Below are 21,065 nucleotides of genomic sequence, written 5' to 3'. Positions count from 1 at the left end.
ATGTGTGTTATGGAGACCGGCGTAGGGCGAGGATGACGCCAACGGGATCGTTGGTCGAGGACAAGTATCGGGACTCGAAAACGGGCTGGATGCTTCAGGAGCAACTTATCGGGAGCGGCCGAACCTAGAAGACGAGGAAGTTCGTATGAATACTGTTTCTTTAAGACTTGGATGATTGCTTTCTTGGAGATGCGAAACCGCTGCCTCCGAGGCCGCCATGGACGTACTTTTGTTTCTTCTCAGCAGGTTTGAGAATCTAGACGCGGGCAGTCATTAGTTATATACTCGTATATGTGTATAGGGTAGAGGTAGACAAACTTGGAAGGAACATAACAAGCTCTCATCGACACTCATCATGGCACCGGCGTTGTCAAACTCTCCGCAGTAATTCGGTGCACTAAACAGAGTGACCAATTGACGCTTCGAGAAGAATTCGTAGCCATCTTCCACAACCTGGTGGGCACGGCAGATTAGGTCCATGTCGTGTTTTTGCAAGAACCGGGAGACAACATCAGGACCAAAGGTGAATGAAACGCCACGGTCATTTTCACTCCAGCCCGTGATATCCTTGTCTGGATCGGACCATAGCAGGTCGCACAGCAGACCGCAGTCAGGAATCTAAAGTAATATGTCAGTGGTGACTCGGGCCAATGCTGGCAGAGCAAATGACAGTAGAGCTTTGGAAATGGTATATCTTACGTCGGTTGGTCGCATTACTCGGCGGATCTGCTCCATCGAGTTGAGATCGGGGCTTAGACCACCATGCATCGTGAAGATCTTCTCATCAATGATTGCTGCAATCGGCAGGCAGTTGAAGCAGTCGGTGAATGTCTTCCATAGTTTAATATTGTATCGGCGCTTGCACTCGTCGTAAAAGCCATAGATACGGTTGATGGATGCACATTCGTGGTTACCCCTTAGGATGAAGAAGTTTTCGGGGTACTTGATCTTGTATGCGAGCAAGAGGCAGATGGTCTCGAGCGACTGCTTGCCACGATCTACATAGTCACCTAGGAAAAGGTAATTCGCTTCTGGGGGGAAGCCACCATATTCGAAAAGGCGCAATAGGTCATAGTATTGGCCATGAATATCGCCGCAGATCTATAACAAAAGGATATTAGTGACTCAACTTACTTGGAACAAGGACGTAAGATGCTATCACAAAGTCATATGCATACCTTGATAGGGGCCTCTAGCTCTAGTAGGATTGGCTGGCTGATGAAGATCTCCCTGGCCTTCGTGCAGAGATATCGAATCTCAGTCTCTAGAAGCTGTACCTGCTTGCCAGGACGGCTACCGCGCACCTCGAGGAGGCGGTCAATAATAGAGTCTAGATCAACGTCGTGTTGATCTGCCATCTTAGATTCTTGACCTGCCAGGTAGTTGGCCCGCGAAAGTTGAAGTGTGTTGAGATCAGGGCCCTAGGGTTGTAGGGGGGGGAGGACCGGGGATCTAGAAGAGTATAGTGGAGCCCGGTATCAATGTATGATGCACTTCTCAGGCCTGCTAGGAGGTTGCGATGTTAGTAAGGCAAGTCACCGATCTATTAGGAACAAAGAGGGAAAGATTTGACAGTTGGGGTACTCGAGGGGGAGGATCTTGGCTGAAAGGTAGGCAGATTTAATCTGAGGTGACGACAAGGTGAGTGGGGAAGAGGGGCCCGGTGGATTATCAAGACCCCAAAAAAAGGGAGACGAAAAAACTCACGATGAAGTGATCCCAGCTAGTAACGGAGCTTTCCAAAGAAGCTCAAGGCTCGCTACTAAAATCAGGTACGCAGAGTCTAGTGGCAATTCTTTACTCCAGCATTAAATTTTTTTTGCAATCTCGATAGAAAAGCGAGAATGCTTCGTCTCCTAATTGTTATGCGCCTTTAGGAGGCTGCGACCAGTTCCGATGATAGCTTCGTAGAAAAATCGAAGTCGGTCGGTAAGGTGCAATAAATGGGATGCAGAAAAGCTGGATCGGCTTAGCGTCGCTGGTGCGAATAAAAGTAAAAGTCGTGAATCAAAAAAAAAATATTTTTCTTCGTACTTTGTATTATAATCGGCCCAGTTTTTGGGACTCGAAATTCGCCAGGTGTAGCAGATGTTGCAGAGAATAAAGGCGGTAGAGGGGCGGCGGTTTGTTGAGAAGATGTGAGTTGGGAATAGGAGCGTCGTCCGTTACGATCGGGGAATTCTCGAGGAGAGTCGTAATAATGGCTGCAAGCCTGCCGTCTGTAGTTACAATTACACAAAGCGCGCAATTCTCAGGTTCGGATGTCAGGCGGTTGGTTGTCAAGAAGTACGGTAATGAGGCAACTGAGCCAACAACGTAGCGTGTCTTGACTATGGAGTGCCAAAACAATGCGGGAATACCAACTGGTTCCCGGGGTTGTAAACGACAAGTAAAATGTCTTTTTTTTACGCAGGTTATTATTGTGTGATTCAATGCAAAACCACTGAGAAGATAAAAATGGCAACAGGATTCGTCAGTGCGAAAAATACGTACGGAATGTGTCGCCGTTGTCGCGGGGTCTGGGCAGAAAAAAAATGAAGAGGGAAGGAGATGAAAAAGGGTCAAAGCCGATGGAAACGTCTGAAGAATCCGGCTTAATCAAATCTGCAAAACTCACTACAATTGTCAAGCAGTTCTGTTAAGTGGGCCAATGTAGGAGTTCAGTCCACAGCTACAACTAAAACCTATGGTTCGTTATCACTGCCCAAAGAGAACCGGGGGGCCAGCTGGAGGCTACTGGCTACTGGGCATGCAATCTGGTAGCACGTCTGGCAAGTCTGGCAAGTCTAGCACTGAACAATGCTAAACCTGCTGGGGGGAAGGGCGGTCGTCTGGGGGTTAAATTTCGTATCTCAGCCTAAGGGGAAGAGAAATACTGGGCAGGTGAGCAGGTGGGGTTTCAGATATGAAATTCTGATTGGCAGAATTGAGGCAGTGCAAGGAAAGTGCCAGGGACATATCCAGATATCCAGACATCGGGTACCCGGCTTTGGAGTACCTACCTATTGTACGATACGTACGATACGCGTATCTAATGTACTAGGTATCGTCCCGTATGTAGCTAGGTACACGTCGATTGCCAACTTTAAGCGCATGCTTCGTGCATTCAAGCAGTTGCATCCAAGTAGTACATACCTAAATACCTAAGTCACTTTATTTATGATGTCGTAGAAAACATTCAACATCAAACCAGAATCATCATCGTTTATTAAAATAACTCCAACTTCTCTCGGATGTATATATTACCCAATTTCCTTTCTTTTTTTTTTGTTCCGTTTCTCTCGTAGCAACTCCGGGCCACCGAATATCAGTGTGACCGAATAACTACCTACCTTTCGTATTTACTTCAAGTCATGATACCTTTTTTGTCCCCGGCAGGTCAGCTTGTGTTTCAACCCTACGTATGACAATAGACCACCACTGCCATGTTTAACCTGTTTCTCCCTCCCCATGGTTTGACTGGTTTACCCCATATCCGTACATCTTACCCGCTCTGAGAACTCGAGGCACAAGATTGGTTAAGAATACTCAACCTCGAAATTTATAGGTATACTCTAAGTACACGTTGCCGTGTCTCCCCCTCGAACCAAACTATTTGATTTATCACAGGCTATTAGCTTATTAAGGTTTTGAGGCGCTTCTCTAGCGGCTATCCCAAAGGGAAGCACGCCTATGTTAAATTTAAAATTTCTACCAACTCGTCGGGAGTTTATTATGGGATTATAAAATGCGGCTTTATCACATTTCGCAAACGAGACTCAGCACACTACATTCGTCTCTTTTCTCTCGCTCAATAAATCTCCCCACGGTTTGTTTGATCTACTCCACTGGTGTCTCGTTTAAGACATATCACTCTTTTTATCAGAACCCACGCATCGAGAGTAAGCAACGTTACTGTATAGTTGGCGGAGGTATGATTTTTCCCCAGATTTGTCGGTTTGGCTAAACTTCAAACTGCCAAGGACAACACCCGTACGGCACTTTGATAATATCAGTTGACTCTTCTTGGCTAGGAGTCACTTCGCTTCTGCTTCCCAAGCTAGCCGCAACACCTACACTACAGTCTCAAATTCTCAATTAGTATAACCGGCTTTCAGACGATTCGTGTATTCGTTCAGGAGCCAATTCCGCATATACTCGTATAAGCGGGTGGGCGGAATATGCCCAGTCCTAATGTAAAGGTAAGCAATTGGTATGGTTTAACAAGGCTCCAATTCATCTCCATGCTAATACTAGCGAGGATCATTTAATCAGAAACACTCTGCTTGGATCGGCGGCTTGACCCCTCAGCACGAGTCGTGCTAAATCATCTTAGACCGTACTAGCCTACCAGTTCTCCATTTCTTCTCTATGAGAAATAAGGGAGGCTGAAGTTTAATTCCTAGCTATTCCGGTTCTAACCTTTCATTCGATCTCTTGGCCTACTGGCATCTTAGCAGTTGCCTTTCCCGGTGTCGAAATCACAATCGGAACATTTTGCGAGGTACGGTATTATCATTAAGAGACTGGTACATAAGCAAGAAGGCAGCCTGTACAACAACCTACGGTCGTGACAGGTTTGGCTTCTGATGTAGGCAGCACGTGGGATACTATGTCTAAGCTTTAGGGCGATGAAAGCCGTCACAGCACTACGCCCTACGGTATTCAAGTCGTTACAACAGCCTTTACAAGTCTTCTCGCCATCATGTCACATGATTAAGATCCAGAAGGAACAAATTACAACCTTGAGCAAACATTCATTGCTGGTTCGGTACGGTATTACTGATTGGTCGTGCCGTTCCGGTTACTAGTCACTACCTTGATTTAGGACCTGGCCATCATTGGATGCAAACGTCTCCAATTTGAAAACAAATGCCATATTGACGTCAGCTTCTTGACGAGACAGTGACAGACAAAGACATCACAAAAGGTGGTAGACAGAACAGAATGTTACTAATTAATTACTCATCAGTACCTAATAGCACATAAACATAGAGCAGGCCTCGTTATAATTCACGAGTCAGCCTCCAGCCGAGGTCCGAACAACCGGCAGACCGGGTAACAAGAAATTTATCTCAACTAACCACATATCCCAAATTTGATATATGTCGTCATTACAGCAACATAAATTTATATTAGGAGGTTGCTGGAGTTAAGTTCTCATCCCACTTTCCTTCCCTTGGAATCTATCAGACTGTAGTTTAGGGGACCGTTCATATGCACTGTTTGTGGCAGATGACACGTTGTAGGCCCCCTACCATCTAACCTAGGGGTTTAATAAGTACTCGCAGACACGAAGCAATATCGGCTATCGACAATCTACAGTCTCCCGTCTCCTCGTTGCGTGGCATGAAGGTCGTGTCAAGACAGGTATCACCAATAAGAATTGTTCCTACGTTTAAAGTCCTTAGGCGACGATCACACCTTCTTCTTGTCTCCTTCCGGTGGGTAAACGATTAAATGCACTAACTAATGGTTTTCTTATAATGCCAAAAGGCTGACTTTCCCTTGTCACACCTAAATCACTTTAAGGGTATAATTTCTTGATTTTTTACCAATGAATGGGGATACCGTTACCGAAGCAGCTGGGAGTCCAACCATGTATGGCTTCCCCGCTCCCAGAGGGATCGTCGAGCAGGTAGTTCCTCTCCAAAAACCATTGAGCTTAGCAGCACGGCGTCCTAGTCTCCAAGGCGTAGATTAACATTAGATTAACCTTGATTTAACTACCGAGTTGTCCCTTGACTGCCGAATGGCATAACCCGAGAATTCGAATCCAAGTCCCAAGCTTTCCCCAACTCGGATCCATGGGATGGTAGACGAGCGTGCTGTCAGATGGACATGACTTTGTTGAGTAAGACATCTAATACTTGCTGGCGAAAGCTGTAAAACTCCAGAATATTCTCACGAATAGTCTGTATTCCCTTGCAGTATTACGAATAAATGGTTTATATCTCATTGGAAAATGCGCAAAGGGCTATGCGTTCGAAAGTGAACTACCTGCACGGCTTCGTCATTTTGTCCTTTTCTATCTATTGTAAGAAGCTATCGTACGACCATAGGTGCTGAGTATTTGAGATAGGGCAGCCTATCGGCGAGCAGCACACAGCCTCTAGTCTTGACTCTCTGCTTCATTGGCTTATATTGTTCCGGATGTGTCGGTGGTATTAGCGTCACTCCCGTCCTAATAGAACGGAATAGGAACAAGTAGGAAAATAATTTCGCAAGTGTCGATTTCAGTAGCGCCTCGAAGGTTGACTGTATCAGAAATCTGAAGGTAGGAATTATAAAATGCAGGCAATGTATTTATTAGGGTGAGATACTTACTTAACCATCCTGAGCCACGCTGGATGATGACATCGTTATTTCAAAGAACATAGTAATAAGTATAGCTCGACTGGATGAGAAGGGTAGGTAAAGATACAAGCAGGGATTGTTAGTATTTCAATAGACCATTATTCTCTAGCGCATGCAGGGTTTCCGTCTGATTCTAGTGGCTACTACTAGAAGATAGATTTAACTTGCCGAGATAGTATATCCAACATTTTACAATGTATACCTAACGGTTAACTATCATTGAGATCTCTAAAGACTTAATACTACAATACAGCCAGCCACGTAAGAATTAAGCACGTGTTTCTACATCGTCTAGTTAGTAGAATTCTACCTTCTGAACCAACGAAGAAATATTCGCCGGTCAAAGATATCGTGCCAGCTTAATACGGCAGTATGACATATATCCAACTAGGTAAAATTAGCAACGCTCATCAATATAGGTTAACAAGATAAAAACAAAATGAAATATTCAGTACGATGCCCTATATCACAGTTTGGATCTTACGCAGAACCAATAGGAAAGCTTCTGTTGAATATCGAACAGAAACTATCATTGCCGGTCACATTGACTCCCTATAGAAAACGTAATATCTCCTATAGAACACTATATAAACCATCCCATCAAGATATTTCGAGATGTATCACCTGGACAATGTCTCATCACATTCAAGATATTCTTGGACGTAGAGTTAACCAATAAATCCCATCCTATTTATACCTAGAGGTAATCTCAAAGTATATAGACTGCGCCTCGGCTGTCATATGCTGCTTCTAGGTATTATGTAGTTTGGTGTCATAGTTCCTATATATGTATTTGACTAACTACCAATTTGATATAGAATATCCGTTTATGAACAGCATCCTCACTTTACCCCTTTCTAGTCGTGGTTGGGTATAGCTTGAATAGTTGCCCTACATACACTGCCTCCATCCTATTAGCGTGTATCTTCGACATTGACTTCCGCAAAGCGTGTTCACAGCGTCTTATACATTACCTACGTTCAATCCCTCTTCTCTGTTTGAATATCATCTAACTACTGCCCATGACTATATCCTAGCCAAGGATTCCTCGTAATCGCCAATAGAGGTTTCAAGGAAGCAAGAGATTATTAGGTGAAGCCGCGTGGCGCATTGCGTTGGGAGTGAAGTGAAGTAGGAATTCCAAAGCTAATTGGTTACCCTAGTCTCCGATACTCTGGGACTAACCGCGCGGCTGGGGATGTCGATGATCTACACGATCCCTGACCCATGTTCCGGCCAGGGGTCTAAGGTATGTATGTATGTATGTATGTACTGGTGCGGGACATACACTACATAAGAAATACTAATCCCTTAAGGTCGCATCTACGTATCATCATCATCGATCGGTCGGGAAAATAGCCGAATCTGAGGACCGGTTGGTTATGCGAGTGTCGTATTAAAGTAACATCTCTACGGAAATACCTAGTCCACGTGTAGTCGTGAAGGCCACGGCCGGGCCAAGCTTTATACCTACGTAGTGTACCGAGCATCTACCCCTTTTCTTCGTTTCGATCTCGGTTTCAGGTTTTTGTCCGATGTAGCTGTATTTGGAGATATAGATAAAGTAGAGCTATTCTTCCTGGAAATTGTAGAATATCTCATTAGTGAGGATTATAATAGCCTCATCTGTAGACTTGGTCTTTCATAAACCAGTTCCTACAGTAGAATAGGTAGTTTAACTCCCGTTTTAGAAGGCTTGTTGATTGAACCTATGATAGGCATCGAAACTCTAGTATTAGTGAGCAGATTATCAAGCATTAGTTCTGAAATTGGAAAATCCAATAAAGGGAGGGAAGCGCATGTATTTGGTGATGGGTTCATGTAAAATCAAGCCAAGAAAGGGGTCCAACTTCAATGATCAGTCTTAGAAGACGGCCAGAACACGGACTCACGATCCACTCAACGAACAAGTATTGATAGGATTTAACTAAATGACATTACCTTGGATATTCTCATCGTATGTCCACTAGTGACTTAATAAGATAAAAGGGTCTTCAAATTCTAACAACGTTTACATTAAGCACCTCGACTACAATAGGACGCCAACTTAACAAAACGAGCGATACCAACATTCCTCTCGTTGAAACTCGTCTTCTCTAATATTCACTACACCATTCAGCAACCAATACCCCGCCCCAGGCACCACCAAGTACTGCCATATGCCTACGTTACTACACTAGGCGTGGATTACATGGGACGTGTATGTTTCTCAGTAATGCTGTAAGTGACCAGAAGTGAGTGCAGTGCCTTAACAGCAAAGTCTAGCGGCATCGACTTGGGCCATTATATGGCTAGGTATCTACACAGATGCCAGCGCTCATTATACGCTCATTACTTCACGTACTTTACATCTGACATTATCGAATTCGCCTTTAGAGATGCGTATAAATTAAACTAATGCCCGGCCTAGCCTTTACATATCTCGTATTACCAATTTCAGAACGCACAATTTCCTTCGCTGCATCGCTACCATAACGTCTACCTAAAACATAAACATCACCTACGCCCCCAGGGAACCTATGTATCCCTTTTCAGTCTCAACTCGAGAGGAAGAGATAATAAGATAAACAATCGATTGCAAGAATATACGGGACTAAGCCTCAGTCTCATCTCAGCCTAGCATCTGCCTCAATCATAGCGCCGTAGTCGCAGACCCAGCAGGCAGTTAGTCCCTCCGCAGGCTCGAAGACCTTAAACTAAAACCCAACACTAGTAGATAAAGAAATCCTTCGCACGCATAACATAAGACGGCCGTCCGGTCTGTTCCCGTTTCTCAAACGCCTGTTAGACATTAAAAAAAGAGAAACCTCGCAGGAAAAAAAAAAGTAGGTATGTACCAGAGGCCCTTCTCCCCTCGAACTCCTAAGAATCATTTCATTCCCCTTCCCTAGATATAAGTAACTCATCGCGCGCGTGTTTTGAAACTGACGATGAATGATGAATAATGAAGATGCGATCCAGCCCGAGCTGGCTGCTTTAAGTCTGCAAATACAGTGTAGGGAGAAAAGAAGAAGAAAGAAAAAGAAAGGGGGTAGTAGAACTAAAAGCACAACTATGATACATTATTAAATATCCCCCGCATTAACGTCTTCGGTAGGGCGTCTTACGCTTCCTCGGTTTGGCGTTACTCTTCTTCGTAGGACTAGGAGCACTGACGGTAGCGGGTTCCGCCGTCTCGGTGGTATTGGCTGGCGATGCCGTGATGCTATCTTCGTTAATCTCCACCCCTAGCCCCTTGAGCTCATCTTCGTCGATTTCGCTAAGTTCCTCACTAAGGCTACGGGCAGCATCCCTGCCTTGCCACTGGTCTTGGATTGCGGATGCTCCTTCAGGCTCAAAGTCCTGCAAGTACCACACGACGCCGCCGTCAGTAAGCGGGTCGGTGGGCTGGTGTCCTAAACTACCGTTGGACTGGGGTGGAGTAGGTGGCGCAGGTTGTAGCGAAGGTCCTGCGCCTACGTAGCCATTAGTTGCTGGCGGCGTATCTATCGCTTGCAAGCCGTCACTCGGCATTGCTTCCTGCTTAGCCTCGACCATCGACACTTCATTACTAGTCGGTTGAACACCTTCCATCTCATCGTTCGCGTCGAAGCTGGAGGTGTTGACTTCAATATTACCATTGCCGCCGGCGACCTCATACTGGACACCGGCTTCAGACATAGGAATGTCGCCCGAGGGTTCTCCGGTGGTAGAACCATCTGCTTGGCCGCCGACGGTGATCTCTGGAGCTGATGAATCAACCATAATGACATCTTGACTTCGCTCAGACTCCACGTTGCTTTGTCCAACAGGCTGTTGTCGCAGTTCGAGGCTTGCCTCCATCATGGCTTCTAGCTCCTGTCTCATACTGTCGAATGGCCTATTGGCTGCCTCCGACTCAAGACGTAACGCTGTCTCTAGCTGTGGTTGAACCGACTTAAGGATTCTTTTACCAAGCTTTTTCCTATCCCTGTAATCAGAAAAGTCGGATTTAGACACCGCTGGAGTGACAGGCCCAGCTTTTTGTTGCGACTCGGGCTCAAACTTAGGCTCCGTGTTCACGCCAGCGTTGATGACCTCGCAGAGATCGTGGGTAAACGACAATGTTGTGGTATAGAATCTGTCATCGATTCTATTGGACAACTTAATAAGTCCGTCGTGAAACAAATTTTTATCAAGTCTAATAGGCGTTAACTTGTCAGCATACTAAAATATCATGACGATCGACTTAAACAGCGTAACTCACGTGATAGCTTTGTCTACAATCGGTGGAAGCATTTTGTGAATAGGAAAGTAGCAGGTGTCAACAAATTCCTGTTCCATCTCTGCGGCCTCGAGCTTGCTCTGCTCCCTTTGGACGACCGCCTCCGACAGGGCCTTGAGCTGCTCCAAGTCTCTAATGAGAGTGTCGGAAAATTCGATTCGCCTATTCAAGCGAGTTATTCCGGAAGGGCCCATAGCCGCAAAGTTGCGTCGAGTGAGCTCCATAGAGGAGAAAGATTCCATCTGTAATTGTAAACGCTTAAGAAGCGCAGCACCACGGCGCGCCTCGCGCTTCAATGTCCAATAACGGCATGCGTCACTCACAAACTCCTTACGCTTGAGGAAATTGAATCGCTGCAGCGATGCCTCGACGATTTCAAAGACGGCTTGTGGTATTACGGGAGCACCAGACGGAAGCTTCCATATCGGCTTCCCTGTCTGTCCCTTCTTATCCCCAAGGACAGCAGACAGCTTCGCCCCAGTCATTTGCGACTCGTCGGGCGGGTGTTCGGTGATTGCATTTCGGTGTGATGCTGCAATAGACATAGCTTTTTCTTGACTATTGGCCCAGATCCGGTCGCTCATTGTCCTCTTATAGTATTTTTTGGCTCTTTTGGTAGCGCGAACTACGTCATTCTCTTTAGCGTACTCAGAAGGACAGTGCTTATCGCAAAGAGCCTTTAGATTTGTACTGCCATCGAGGACGTCTAAAGCTCCCGAACTATTCTTCATCTTTAAGAATAGTCGGGCGCGGCGGGCACACGTCACATGGAAAGCCTGGTAGCATGCCTTGTTACCGCATTGTATGCAGGCACCCATCTGCTGGTTGCAGATGTAACAAGTTAACTTCCAGCGGCTCTTCGGGACCTTATCCACGTCCATGACCGGTTCCATGAAGGTGTGGTTGCCCAACGTCACCTCTGGAATCCACATAGCGCAGAGCAGATGCGCCCACTTAGAGGAATTCGTCTGCTTGAAGGCGCCATCAGAGTTGGGGCAGAAGATACAAGTCTAGATTTGCTTGTTAGTACGGGGCTTGGAGTAGAGCGGGACTAAGGAAAACTGACCGGGATCCCACGACCAATAAGCTGGCATTTCCGGCATAACCATTGGCCCTCCGGAATAAATGGAACACCATAACACTCCTGGTGGACCGCGAGATCGCAACCGTCACAAAAAACAATCGCGTTCGTATTCTCGCAATCCCCGTCGTCGCAAATCGCGCACTTACTATCCTGCTCTTCCCCGGCCTGCGGCTCGCCATTTACGGCCGCAGCGGAGCTGGAACGGGGCCTGTGAGTCTGCGGCGGCTTAGGATTAGGCTTCGGGATTCTCTTCTCTAGGGCGTGCCATTCCTTTTCAATCTTAGTGATGGTGATTTCGAAGACTTCACGAGTGACCGGGTTCCAGCCCTGCGACTTTCTATGCGCATTGTACGACTCCAACCACATATCGTCCTGTTCGTCCATATCATATTCGACGCGACCTAGCACATTAGTCGGCTGAAGCGCCGATTCTCCGTCAGCTTTGACAACGGCAGCCTGTTCAGCTTCATCCTCCATATTAGCATCGCTTGCTTTAATTAGTTTTCTATCGGGCCGAATGAAGTTGTCGCTCTCCTGGTACCCGACATTCATCATTGCCTTGTCAACATATCGAGCCTGGCCGAACTTCTTGCTCTCAAAAAGTAATATGCGGTCGGTTTTACGATATGAAGGTTGTTTCAGGTCAAGTTTCTCCTTGGTATTCTGACCGTGAATAGGTAGAGGTGTAGGGGTGTTCGGTGCCACTTGCTGATCCCCACGAGTAGCATAAAGTGAGTCTCCGCGAGGTAGTCGACCGCCACGCCTTCTAGATGGGGTTACTAAAAGGGCGCCAACAGGTGTAGTATTATTCGCCGTGACATTCTGCGTGTTTAAGAGGGATGAAGATGCTGCATTCGGGTCCTTCGATGGGCTACCGGCATCATTATAATCCATGCCAATAATCTTTACTGATGGTGTCTCTGGCATTAGTTTCGCGGTTCCGTCGACATCTTCGGCGTGAAATAGCATAAAGGTGGCGTCTATATCGAGATTCGGATGAAATTCCTCCCAGCCGCGTTCCTCTCTGGGTTTATAGCCTTCACTCTGCACAACAGCAGCAGCCACTGCTGCTGCGGAACTTATTTGCATTTCATCATCTGCCTCGACTCGAGTTGCGGTACGGGTGCGAGTGCTACGTTCACGTCTGGGGTAGATAGCGGGGGACGCCGCACCGTTTTGCAAACTGTGCCGTGCTCTCGAACGACCGGTAGTCGCAACAGGTGTGTCGACTTGATCGTTGCCAGCTTGGTCCGTAAACCTACTGGTACTACCAGAAGCACTAGCAGTGTATCGTCGACGCTTTGAAGGGGGTTCAGTAGCGGCTACAATGCTACTATCCCTAACGCGTCGCACTGTGTTAAAAGAACCCTTGGGACGACCGCGTGGGCGCGAGAGAGCGGACTGCCGTGGTGTTCTCGGGCTAGGTGCCATCGTTTCTAAGGGATCTATATCGTTTTTTGATATAAATTTAATAATGATAATGGTGCCCTAATCAGCGCGTCGCAAAGAGGAGGCGAGGGGGGCTATGATGCGGTCGAAGTCGGCAAACAGGCATTTGAGAAGGATCACTCGGATATGGAGAATGTTGTATTGTAACGCTAAGAGGTTCGGGGAGGGTGTTTGTTAGGCGAAAAGGTCGAGTATAGAAGTCGAGGTTGAGGAGATGTCGTCGAGAAACGGCGAAAAGTAGTCAGGACGCGCTGGTGAAGTCGGCTGGAGGTGTTGGGTCTAGCCCCTAAGGGAAAAGTTCAACGCGCCACAGTTACGTAAGCGATAAGCAGCCCCTCTCCACCCCGGACAATTTCTCTCCTGCAACTCCCCGAATCTATGGGTCAGCCACTTGTGCTTTGTAGATCTTCTCCACCGATATCGATGAACCCTATGTCATGTGTTAGGTAGATATTTCGACCGCAGCTTCAATTGTAGTTGACAGAGTAAATGTTGCAAAAGATTAATTTGTGAATCCCATGCGATAGCGAAGATGCGACACCTATATAATACTGAGTCATTGTTTCATTGTTTTTTATAGTTTGTCTAATTCGCATAGTTAGTTTAGGTGAGGTAGTTAGTAAATGTTTAGCGAAAAGTAAGATACCGCAATGCTCGACAAACTACATGTCTACTAGGTTAGTTCAAGTATTGTCCTCCTCGAAAAGAGCCATCTATAATTCTGCGCGCCAATCAAACTTAAACACACATCCAAAAAGGGGGTGGGGTCTTACATATTGGTCCACGAAACCCAAACCATAGCTTCCATTTCTAGATTCAGCCCTACCGGGCAGCCGGGCTCGCCAACTTGCAGTTGCCAGTCATGACCATGTGCTAATTCCATAGCGCCCTTGTCTCGAAACTTGTTCCTGACGATCTAGACCTTTCCCTAGACCAGACCCTTCTTTCCACCACACCGATCAAACCCGATCAAACATTACCCATCACCTACCTTAGGTAGGTACCCAAATGCCGTCATACCGGGTCTGCACGCCACTTCCCGCGATCCTCGTGGTAGCTTGGCTTTTTTCCCCTTGTCCATTTCTCGGAATGACACAATCAAGCTAATTCAATCTGCGCCTTGGCTGGACCTTGAGTATCTTATGTATGTCTTCGCTGTTTGAATACCCAGGTACATATCTGATTATTACATACTACCTATCTACGTCCATCTGCCTGCAGCCGCCTACGGGTATCATTATCTAAAGAACCGCTGGTCAGCAAGCCCAATGGCCTTCGGAAATTATCATCATTGGATTATATTTGTGCTCTCCCGAACTCCGATAGACACATTGGTTGGTGCTTGCTCGATGGATCGGGTCTGATGTTGGCCTTGAAGACATCGGCCATGTTGGGCTTACGGCCCACGGCCCACGCTGCATACCACCTACTATATAAGGTTGCGATGCGCTTTATTTCCCTTGGTTATTAATATTTGACTAGCATGCTATTCGCATAGCTGCTTATAACCCATGCAGAGCATATGCCAAACACCTACAGCTTGCGTCGTGCAATGTGGAGGGGATATCTATTTCGCGCCAATAGACAGATGGCAAAAAGCCCGGACTCAACAATGAGTGGCCATATTTCTCGCTCACAGACATAATAAATAATAGAAATAAGGGGTTTCTGCCTCATTAGCGAAAACAACCCTTGGCTACGTCAAAGCAACCCGGGGTCCGCTCCAGGTAAGCTCCCCTTTCCATAAGCTATAGTTAATCTTCCTCTAGAAACTCGCAAATACGATATATTTATCTAACTCATATATACCTCTATGGTGTTCTCCGAGACGAAGTATTCTTTACTTCTTGCATTCCGACGAATTCACGGCTCGTCGAGGTTTGCGCGGGTGAATTCATCATAGTGGCCTTGTCGACAGAATCTTGCGACAATCCCGAAGGTGGAGTCATTGGAAAAACGCTCCCCAACGATTAACTATTCTTACATCGAATCAAATTCTACATAGGATAATTTATCCTTCTCCTATTCGATAACAAATGTAAGCAGAATGCAGCCACGTCAAGCTACATGCATAGTCCTACCGAGCCTTAGGTATAGGTAATAGTGCCTATCTTTGCAGGCTCAACTAATGGGACATAAAGCCAGCTCGAAAAAAAAAAAAACCATTAGAAGCCGGGACAATCCAGCCGAGAGAAAGAGAAGTCAAAGGTTAGCTACCAGGGCATGAGGTGAGCACCAGTTTGAACTTAATACCTAAAAGTCATCTCGTTTGCGCGATGAACGGGCTTATTTAAATTGGCGTGTAGGCTTCGATATAACTAGATACTCCTATTAACAGACTTCCGACAACATAACTTAGGTAATCTAGCGCGATATATACATCGTTAACCGCTCATCCATCTGCCCATGGTGATATCTTAATAGCATCTGAGAACTCCGCTATGAAGAGATCCTTCCGCTTATCACGCCCCTAAAATGTACCCTATCAACAACTCGTCGATCGCACAGACATGAGGTATGCATGGATCTAGTAGTAAGGACGATGTTCTTTTCCTATTTAATGTCAGCCCCCACATTCTGATGATTTACGCCTCGCACCGAAAGAGAAAAACTTAAGCTACGGTATCCTTATGACCAAGCGTCTTCCGGTCACTTGGATCGCATCCTACACTAGGTAATTGGCAATCCAGTGATCATCACATGCCCTTGCCGATTATCAACTTCTTACCACCACTATTCTAAGTTAAACTCACGTGGTCACTTAGCCAAGGAGCGAGCATCAGTGCTTAAGAACTTCATGCCATGTCTCATTACAGTGTGGTACAGTATTAAGTTCTACGCCGATCCACCACGTCTACCTACCTATCTGCATTGACCCGACGATACATAGACGTAAGTACCATATAGGACCCAGTAGATATATACGTACGTTAGCTTTAGTACCTCAAGGCATATTCCCGTAAGTAGGTAGTTCCTAAGTCGAGGTACATAATAGCTAGGCCCAGAATACCTACCTACATATAGGAGCCTAGGAGCAAACGGAAACAAACCTGTTGCCCGAAACATGAAGAAATTATCCTTCAAGTCACGTTGGTCGTTCTTCTAGAAACCATGATAAGATTTTCCTGTTCGATCTCAGGAGCTTACTATTTTATTTATATATTTTGCTTAATACCTAGCGTACCGCACTCACAGATATCCACGGGCTTTCTACTGAAGAGCCGTTCCTATTAAACCATATCATTTATTGACGTTATTGTGGAAATATTGCAGTAACCTTTTATACACGTTCCTCTTATAGTAATTCATCATAGGGTGTTCCCCGTCGGGATCGTTATCATATCCCCCACGTAGTCATCCCCTAAACCATTCCGCTCTATCCCAAGATTAAGTCTTAGAAGACTCATACCCACACTATTTCGTTGTAACATCTTAATCTTATAAGTATACGGATCTCACTATCGCTGCATGAGCTACAAAACGGGTTACTATTACTTATTAGTGACTCGATGCGGAAGCGCTATTCATTACCCATCTTTTTGCTAAGAATCAACGCCCCCCGATATATCGATCTATCCACCTCACATTTCTCTATCGTTGTTAAAAAGATTAAATGGAGGAACTTTTTTCCCCCGAAATGGTATGGAATACATACGTGGTATAGGGCCATGTAATACCTGTGATACTTGGATACGTCTGTGGGGTGGATGATACCTTATAATGCCATATCGTCTACATAGCCCATAACCCCTATCCCCTAATCAACTAAACAAGTAGTCCATTTGTCTTCCGCGTAGATTAATCTTCTAAAAGACCAAAAGAGTATACTGAAGATGGAACCCTAAACTGTTAGATTGATATATCAAAATATTAGTTTAATATATGAAAAAGGCGTGGGCCTCCATACCGCTTGGTTAGATGGGATAACTTGGCTCATCAAGAGTGGGGAGCCTCACATACGAGCCCTTAACAGTCACACTAGAGAAAACCTTACATCCTAGGTAGTTAGGTTCATAACAGTCACAAAGTAATCGAGAAGTCAATAATTTCAAGAACGCAGCGGGACATGCATTTTCCATTAACCACCCCTCCGCCAGGGAAGCCTTCCTTTCTTCTAGTGGTGACCGCCGCTGCAGCCCTGACCCCCTGATTTTCAAATGCAGAACGGACGCAATTCTCATGCTCACAAAATGCCGAGGGAAGAGAAGAGCCGGAAAAAACATGACACGATCAACAAAAACGACCACCAATGATTGGGTCTTCCATGACCTCAAACGCCTATCGCAAACTGGGATATAAAGGGGAACCAACCAAAACACAACCGCATGCTCTCTTGTCCGTTCCAACCTGGTTTTTTGGTCTAAAATTTCGATGCGAGAAATTTCCATCTTCGCAAGTGAACTTTCGTTCCTCTTCCTGTGTACCAACTAGACTTGTGAGACGCGGCTCTTCATAACTCTCCTACCAATTCGTACCAAAAACGAATAACACCGGATCTGCAGTACCTAGTACTGCAAATCTTAAAAATGCAAAAGACTATGATCCCTTTCCATTGAACGCCGGAACGCTATGCTCCATAAAACATTAGACGTAACTAGAGTAACATAATGCAATCGGGTGATGATATATCAAAAACCACGACGGCGGGATGGGGTATGTGATAACGTAAAGAACGCCGCTTCAAGGCGGAGAGGAGAGTGGGGCTATGAGGATGAAGAGTCTGATCAGACTAAACTGCCGCCAGTAGTGATTGCTTGCGCACTGGAGGTACGAGTAGCAGAGCCGGGTCGTATTGTTGACGCGGGACTAAAATCATCAGCCGCAAACGCTGGTCGAGATGGCTCCCAGCTTTCCTCGTTAAGGACGCTTAGATAACCATTGCCAACTTTGTCTCTTAGCGCTTCGATCTTTTGCCGGTAGATTTCTCCACTGACATTCCAATCTTGAGCATCCTTCCACAATTCCGAGGTATCTTTATTCAGGAATGATACTGGCTGTTCGAAGACAGTAGTAGTATTAATGCGTGGTACCTCTGGCGGGGTGCCGGTGTCGGATGGTCTCGTTTCTGGGTGTACTTTCGAGGGTAAGTCTTGTGTCTCAGGAGGATGAGAGACACGGTAGTTATTTCCCGACTCTACGGTTTCGTTGGGAGAGTCAGGAGTGGCAGAGATAGGCTCATCAACGCTGGTTCGCTGCTGCGTGGCATCACCAACACGATCATTCGTAGCAAGATCAACAATCCTACGTTTCGGAGTACGCCGGCGCCTGGTGGAGCTTGTGTTGACCTCCCTGGCCACGGCTTTGGGGGTAGGACGAGACGGTCGTTCCTTACGTAAGACATTAGGCTCCTTCGGTGCTTCGTGAATGATGGCCGGCTTGCTCACGTCTACGGCGGGTATTTCTGGAACGGGAGGCTTCACTACGGGGACAGCAGCGGGTACAGCAACACGTTCCACAAGATATCTCCTCTCCGAAAGGCTCGGGCCTGAACCATCAATAACTATATCCTCTGTGTATCCCGGGGTGTTGCGGAAAAGGTTGAAAATCGTGATTCGGTAGTCTCGATGGGTGCGCACGAAAGGATTGCCTTCAACATAGATCTCGCGGATGTCAGGAATTCCGGTTAAGCGAGCCAATTCCGTTGGATCGGTCAAACGGTTGTCCCTCAGGTCTAGTCTTTCTAGTGGATATAGTTTCTCAATGCCCGCGATCGACTGAAGACGGTTTGCACGGAGGTTCAAGGCGCTGATAGCCGGGAGAGGGTTACGTAGCAAAGAATGCAGGGAGTCGATCATGCAATGTGAGAGGTTAAGGGCCCGAAGGGCTGTAAGAGTTGCTAGGCTATCGGGTATCTGCGTGAAAAGGTTTGTTGAAAGGTCTAAAGAGCTCAGTGTATTCGCCAATGGAGCAAGACTGGTCGCAGGTATCACTGTTAAGGAGTTGTCTGCTAAGCTTAGATGCTTCAGAACACGCCACTTGGACGCTGGAAGAATGCCCATAGCTAATAAGTTAGAAGCACTGCTTCTTGGGTTATGCCATGAATCCGACAGGCTCGAATGTGAGCTGCCAGAGCCAGAACGCCTGACCTTGTGAGTGCCTCTTGGGGTTGTTGTGTGGTGGCGAGAAGTAGCGGGACGGTTAGGAGAATGACTTCTGGGCCGTGACGACTTATTAGATCTCGGCTCGTCGGTTTCGATCTTGGAGACTGAAGGACGGCGAGAGTCCTGGGCTGATATACTATCAGTCGAGTCCGTACTGGCCGATCCCACATGTATGTCAGCTACTGAATACCGACGCTCCGGAATTTCTGGTGCGAGGGTGGATCTATGAGAATCCGAATATGAAATCGTAGGGCTCCTCCGTCTCGGGTTCGAAGCATGCGCATATGCACCCGTAGGGGACGATTGCGCCTTCGAAGACCGACGCCGTCTCTTATCCATGTCATCCAATACGATATCAATGAGTATATCTGCGGGATCCTCGATACTGGCACGCTTGAGAGTGAGAGATCGAATCTGGTCTGCTATACGGTCCCATCCAAAGAACTGTCTATAGTCCACACCATTGACTTCTAACGACTGCAGATTCTTGAATACGTAGAGAGGAACTGCTGAATCGAAGGGGAACTCCTCGTATCCTTTAATGAACTTCGTTTGCCAGTCAGGTGATAGTCGGAGGCATGGTATCTTGGTGAATGCGGAGTAGATATACTTTATATCCACTTGCAGGGCAGCTTTTTGCCTTTCCATTCGGGCGGCGGATATACTCGACCCAATTCCAATACTATTCCATATGGCCGATATCCCAGTCATGACGCTTCGAATACTCGATACAGAGCGGATCGATACCACATCGGAACCGCGGCTCTTAGTACGTTGAGAAGAGCTCAAGAACGACACATAGTTGGCTGAGGCTGAGGTGTCAAGTAAGTTTTCTAGTCGCACTTTCATGGGTCCGACATGTATTCCTAGCTCTTCGAAGCGAGACAGTAAGTAGAATAAGTGGTGAGGTGTAAGGCTCAGTCTTGTCGATTTGACAGTGTTAGATGTTAAGCTCAATGAGCCGAAGGACAATGCCGTCGCAAGGGGGCTCGATGCTGAGGCGGAGGTCGAGGGACGTTCTGGCAACGCCGGCGACCTTGGAGTCTGGATAGAGGAAACACTCTGGCTGGTGCCATGCCGGGCGGGTTGCCTTCGAAACTGCAAGGCATTGGCTAGGGCCTTCTCGTTCGTTCGCACATAGGCAGCCAAACGCTTCTAAAGGTCAGTCCTAGTCTTATCTAAATATTCGTACCGAAAATTGTCATACCTTGATATACAGCTCCCCGTCTTCTGAATCCATCTTTGCCTATCGTTGGGGAGACATGGGGAACAGTTAGAGATAATGACTGTGTTGCGGGCTGACTTTATGTATCTCGAAAGACTATTCGAGCTCTTTCGATGATTAAAGGAGGTATCCAGTTCCTCTAGTTGGAAGAGACCTTGTCTGGTGGTCTGTTTGGTCCGAAGACGTGCCTAAGCTGCAAAAAGTGGTATTAGTTCTGATAGTTGAAATTTAGTTTGGCCATTGCCATTGGAATAAATTATCTACGTTGCTCCATAAAACAAGCAACTAGCCAGCCATGAAACAGGTGGTGTAAGGGGAATAGTAGTGCCCATGACTCGAGGGAAGTCTGGGCTATTGACTCGTTATCTTGAATCTATACATCCACGTGGGCAGGACCAAAGCCAGTTTCAGGAGCAAAGAGTCGCGTTATTTGTTCACAGACCATAACACACCACAGACAGCAGATATCAGAGATCGGAGATCAAGGATAGACTACATGACTTTAACCAAAAAGACAAGTGCGTCACAGCCTAGGCAAGCATACAAAGAAGTAGAGGTCTAGACCAGGTGATTTTGGGGAGTTGGGAGAGATCTGGGTTCGAGTAATAGATGTGAGATGATTGTAGG

The 21,065-nt window shown here is 46.5% G+C and overlaps 3 protein-coding genes across 3 annotated transcripts; all 3 read right to left on the bottom strand.

Annotated features, from left to right (window-relative positions):
* Positions 1-262: 262 nt before the first annotated feature.
* On the bottom strand, positions 263-1,620 carry F5Y00DRAFT_23157 (Serine/threonine-protein phosphatase PP1). The gene is made up of 3 exons (XM_048007038.1): positions 1,179-1,620; positions 700-1,101; positions 263-618 (listed from the first exon to the last, which is right to left on the bottom strand). Exons 1-3 carry the CDS (start codon positions 1,356-1,358, stop codon positions 274-276), a joined length of 927 nt encoding a protein of 308 aa, XP_047866887.1. The 5' UTR covers positions 1,359-1,620; the 3' UTR covers positions 263-273.
* A 7,087-nt stretch (positions 1,621-8,707) lies between these two features.
* On the bottom strand, positions 8,708-13,501 carry F5Y00DRAFT_231271 (bromodomain and PHD finger-containing protein). Its single transcript, XM_048007006.1, has 4 exons — positions 11,646-13,501; positions 10,562-11,589; positions 9,174-10,495; positions 8,708-9,117 (listed from the first exon to the last, which is right to left on the bottom strand). Exons 1-3 carry the CDS (start codon positions 13,092-13,094, stop codon positions 9,418-9,420), a joined length of 3,555 nt encoding a protein of 1,184 aa, XP_047866886.1. The 5' UTR covers positions 13,095-13,501; the 3' UTR covers positions 8,708-9,117; positions 9,174-9,417.
* Positions 13,502-17,836: 4,335 nt separating this feature from the next.
* On the bottom strand, positions 17,837-20,453 carry F5Y00DRAFT_259975 (uncharacterized protein; the record flags this gene model as incomplete). The annotated part of the gene is made up of 2 exons (XM_048010966.1): positions 17,837-20,365; positions 20,421-20,453. The coding sequence occupies 2 exons, from the start codon at positions 20,451-20,453 to the stop codon at positions 17,837-17,839; spliced, it is 2,562 nt and encodes an 853-aa protein (XP_047866885.1).
* Positions 20,454-21,065: the final 612 nt, after the last annotated feature.

The sequence above is a fragment of the Daldinia vernicosa genome, assembly GCF_022497035.1.
Source record: "Daldinia vernicosa strain CBS 139.73 unplaced genomic scaffold F5Y00scaffold_12, whole genome shotgun sequence".
Classification (NCBI taxonomy): Eukaryota; Fungi; Ascomycota; class Sordariomycetes; order Xylariales; family Hypoxylaceae; genus Daldinia; species Daldinia vernicosa.
This window is presented reverse-complemented; position numbering and strand designations above follow the sequence as displayed.

Bases quoted from the DNA above. Each gene is read 5' to 3' on its own strand.
- F5Y00DRAFT_231271 (XM_048007006.1), bottom strand. From the start codon at position 13,094: ATGGCACCTAGCCCGAGAACACCACGGCAGTCCGCTCTCTCGCGCCCA. The intron at 11,590-11,645 runs GTCAGTTTTCCT...AAGCAAATCTAG, and splicing joins TTATTGGTCGTGGGATCCCG to ACTTGTATCTTCTGCCCCAA. The intron at 10,496-10,561 runs GTGAGTTACGCT...AACGCCTATTAG, and splicing joins ATTGTAGACAAAGCTATCAC to ACTTGATAAAAATTTGTTTC.
- F5Y00DRAFT_23157 (XM_048007038.1), bottom strand. From the start codon at position 1,358: ATGGCAGATCAACACGACGTTGATCTAGACTCTATTATTGACCGCCTC. The intron at 1,102-1,178 runs GTATGCATATGA...CTTTTGTTATAG, and splicing joins AGCTAGAGGCCCCTATCAAG to ATCTGCGGCGATATTCATGG. The intron at 619-699 runs GTAAGATATACC...ATATTACTTTAG, and splicing joins GAGTAATGCGACCAACCGAC to ATTCCTGACTGCGGTCTGCT.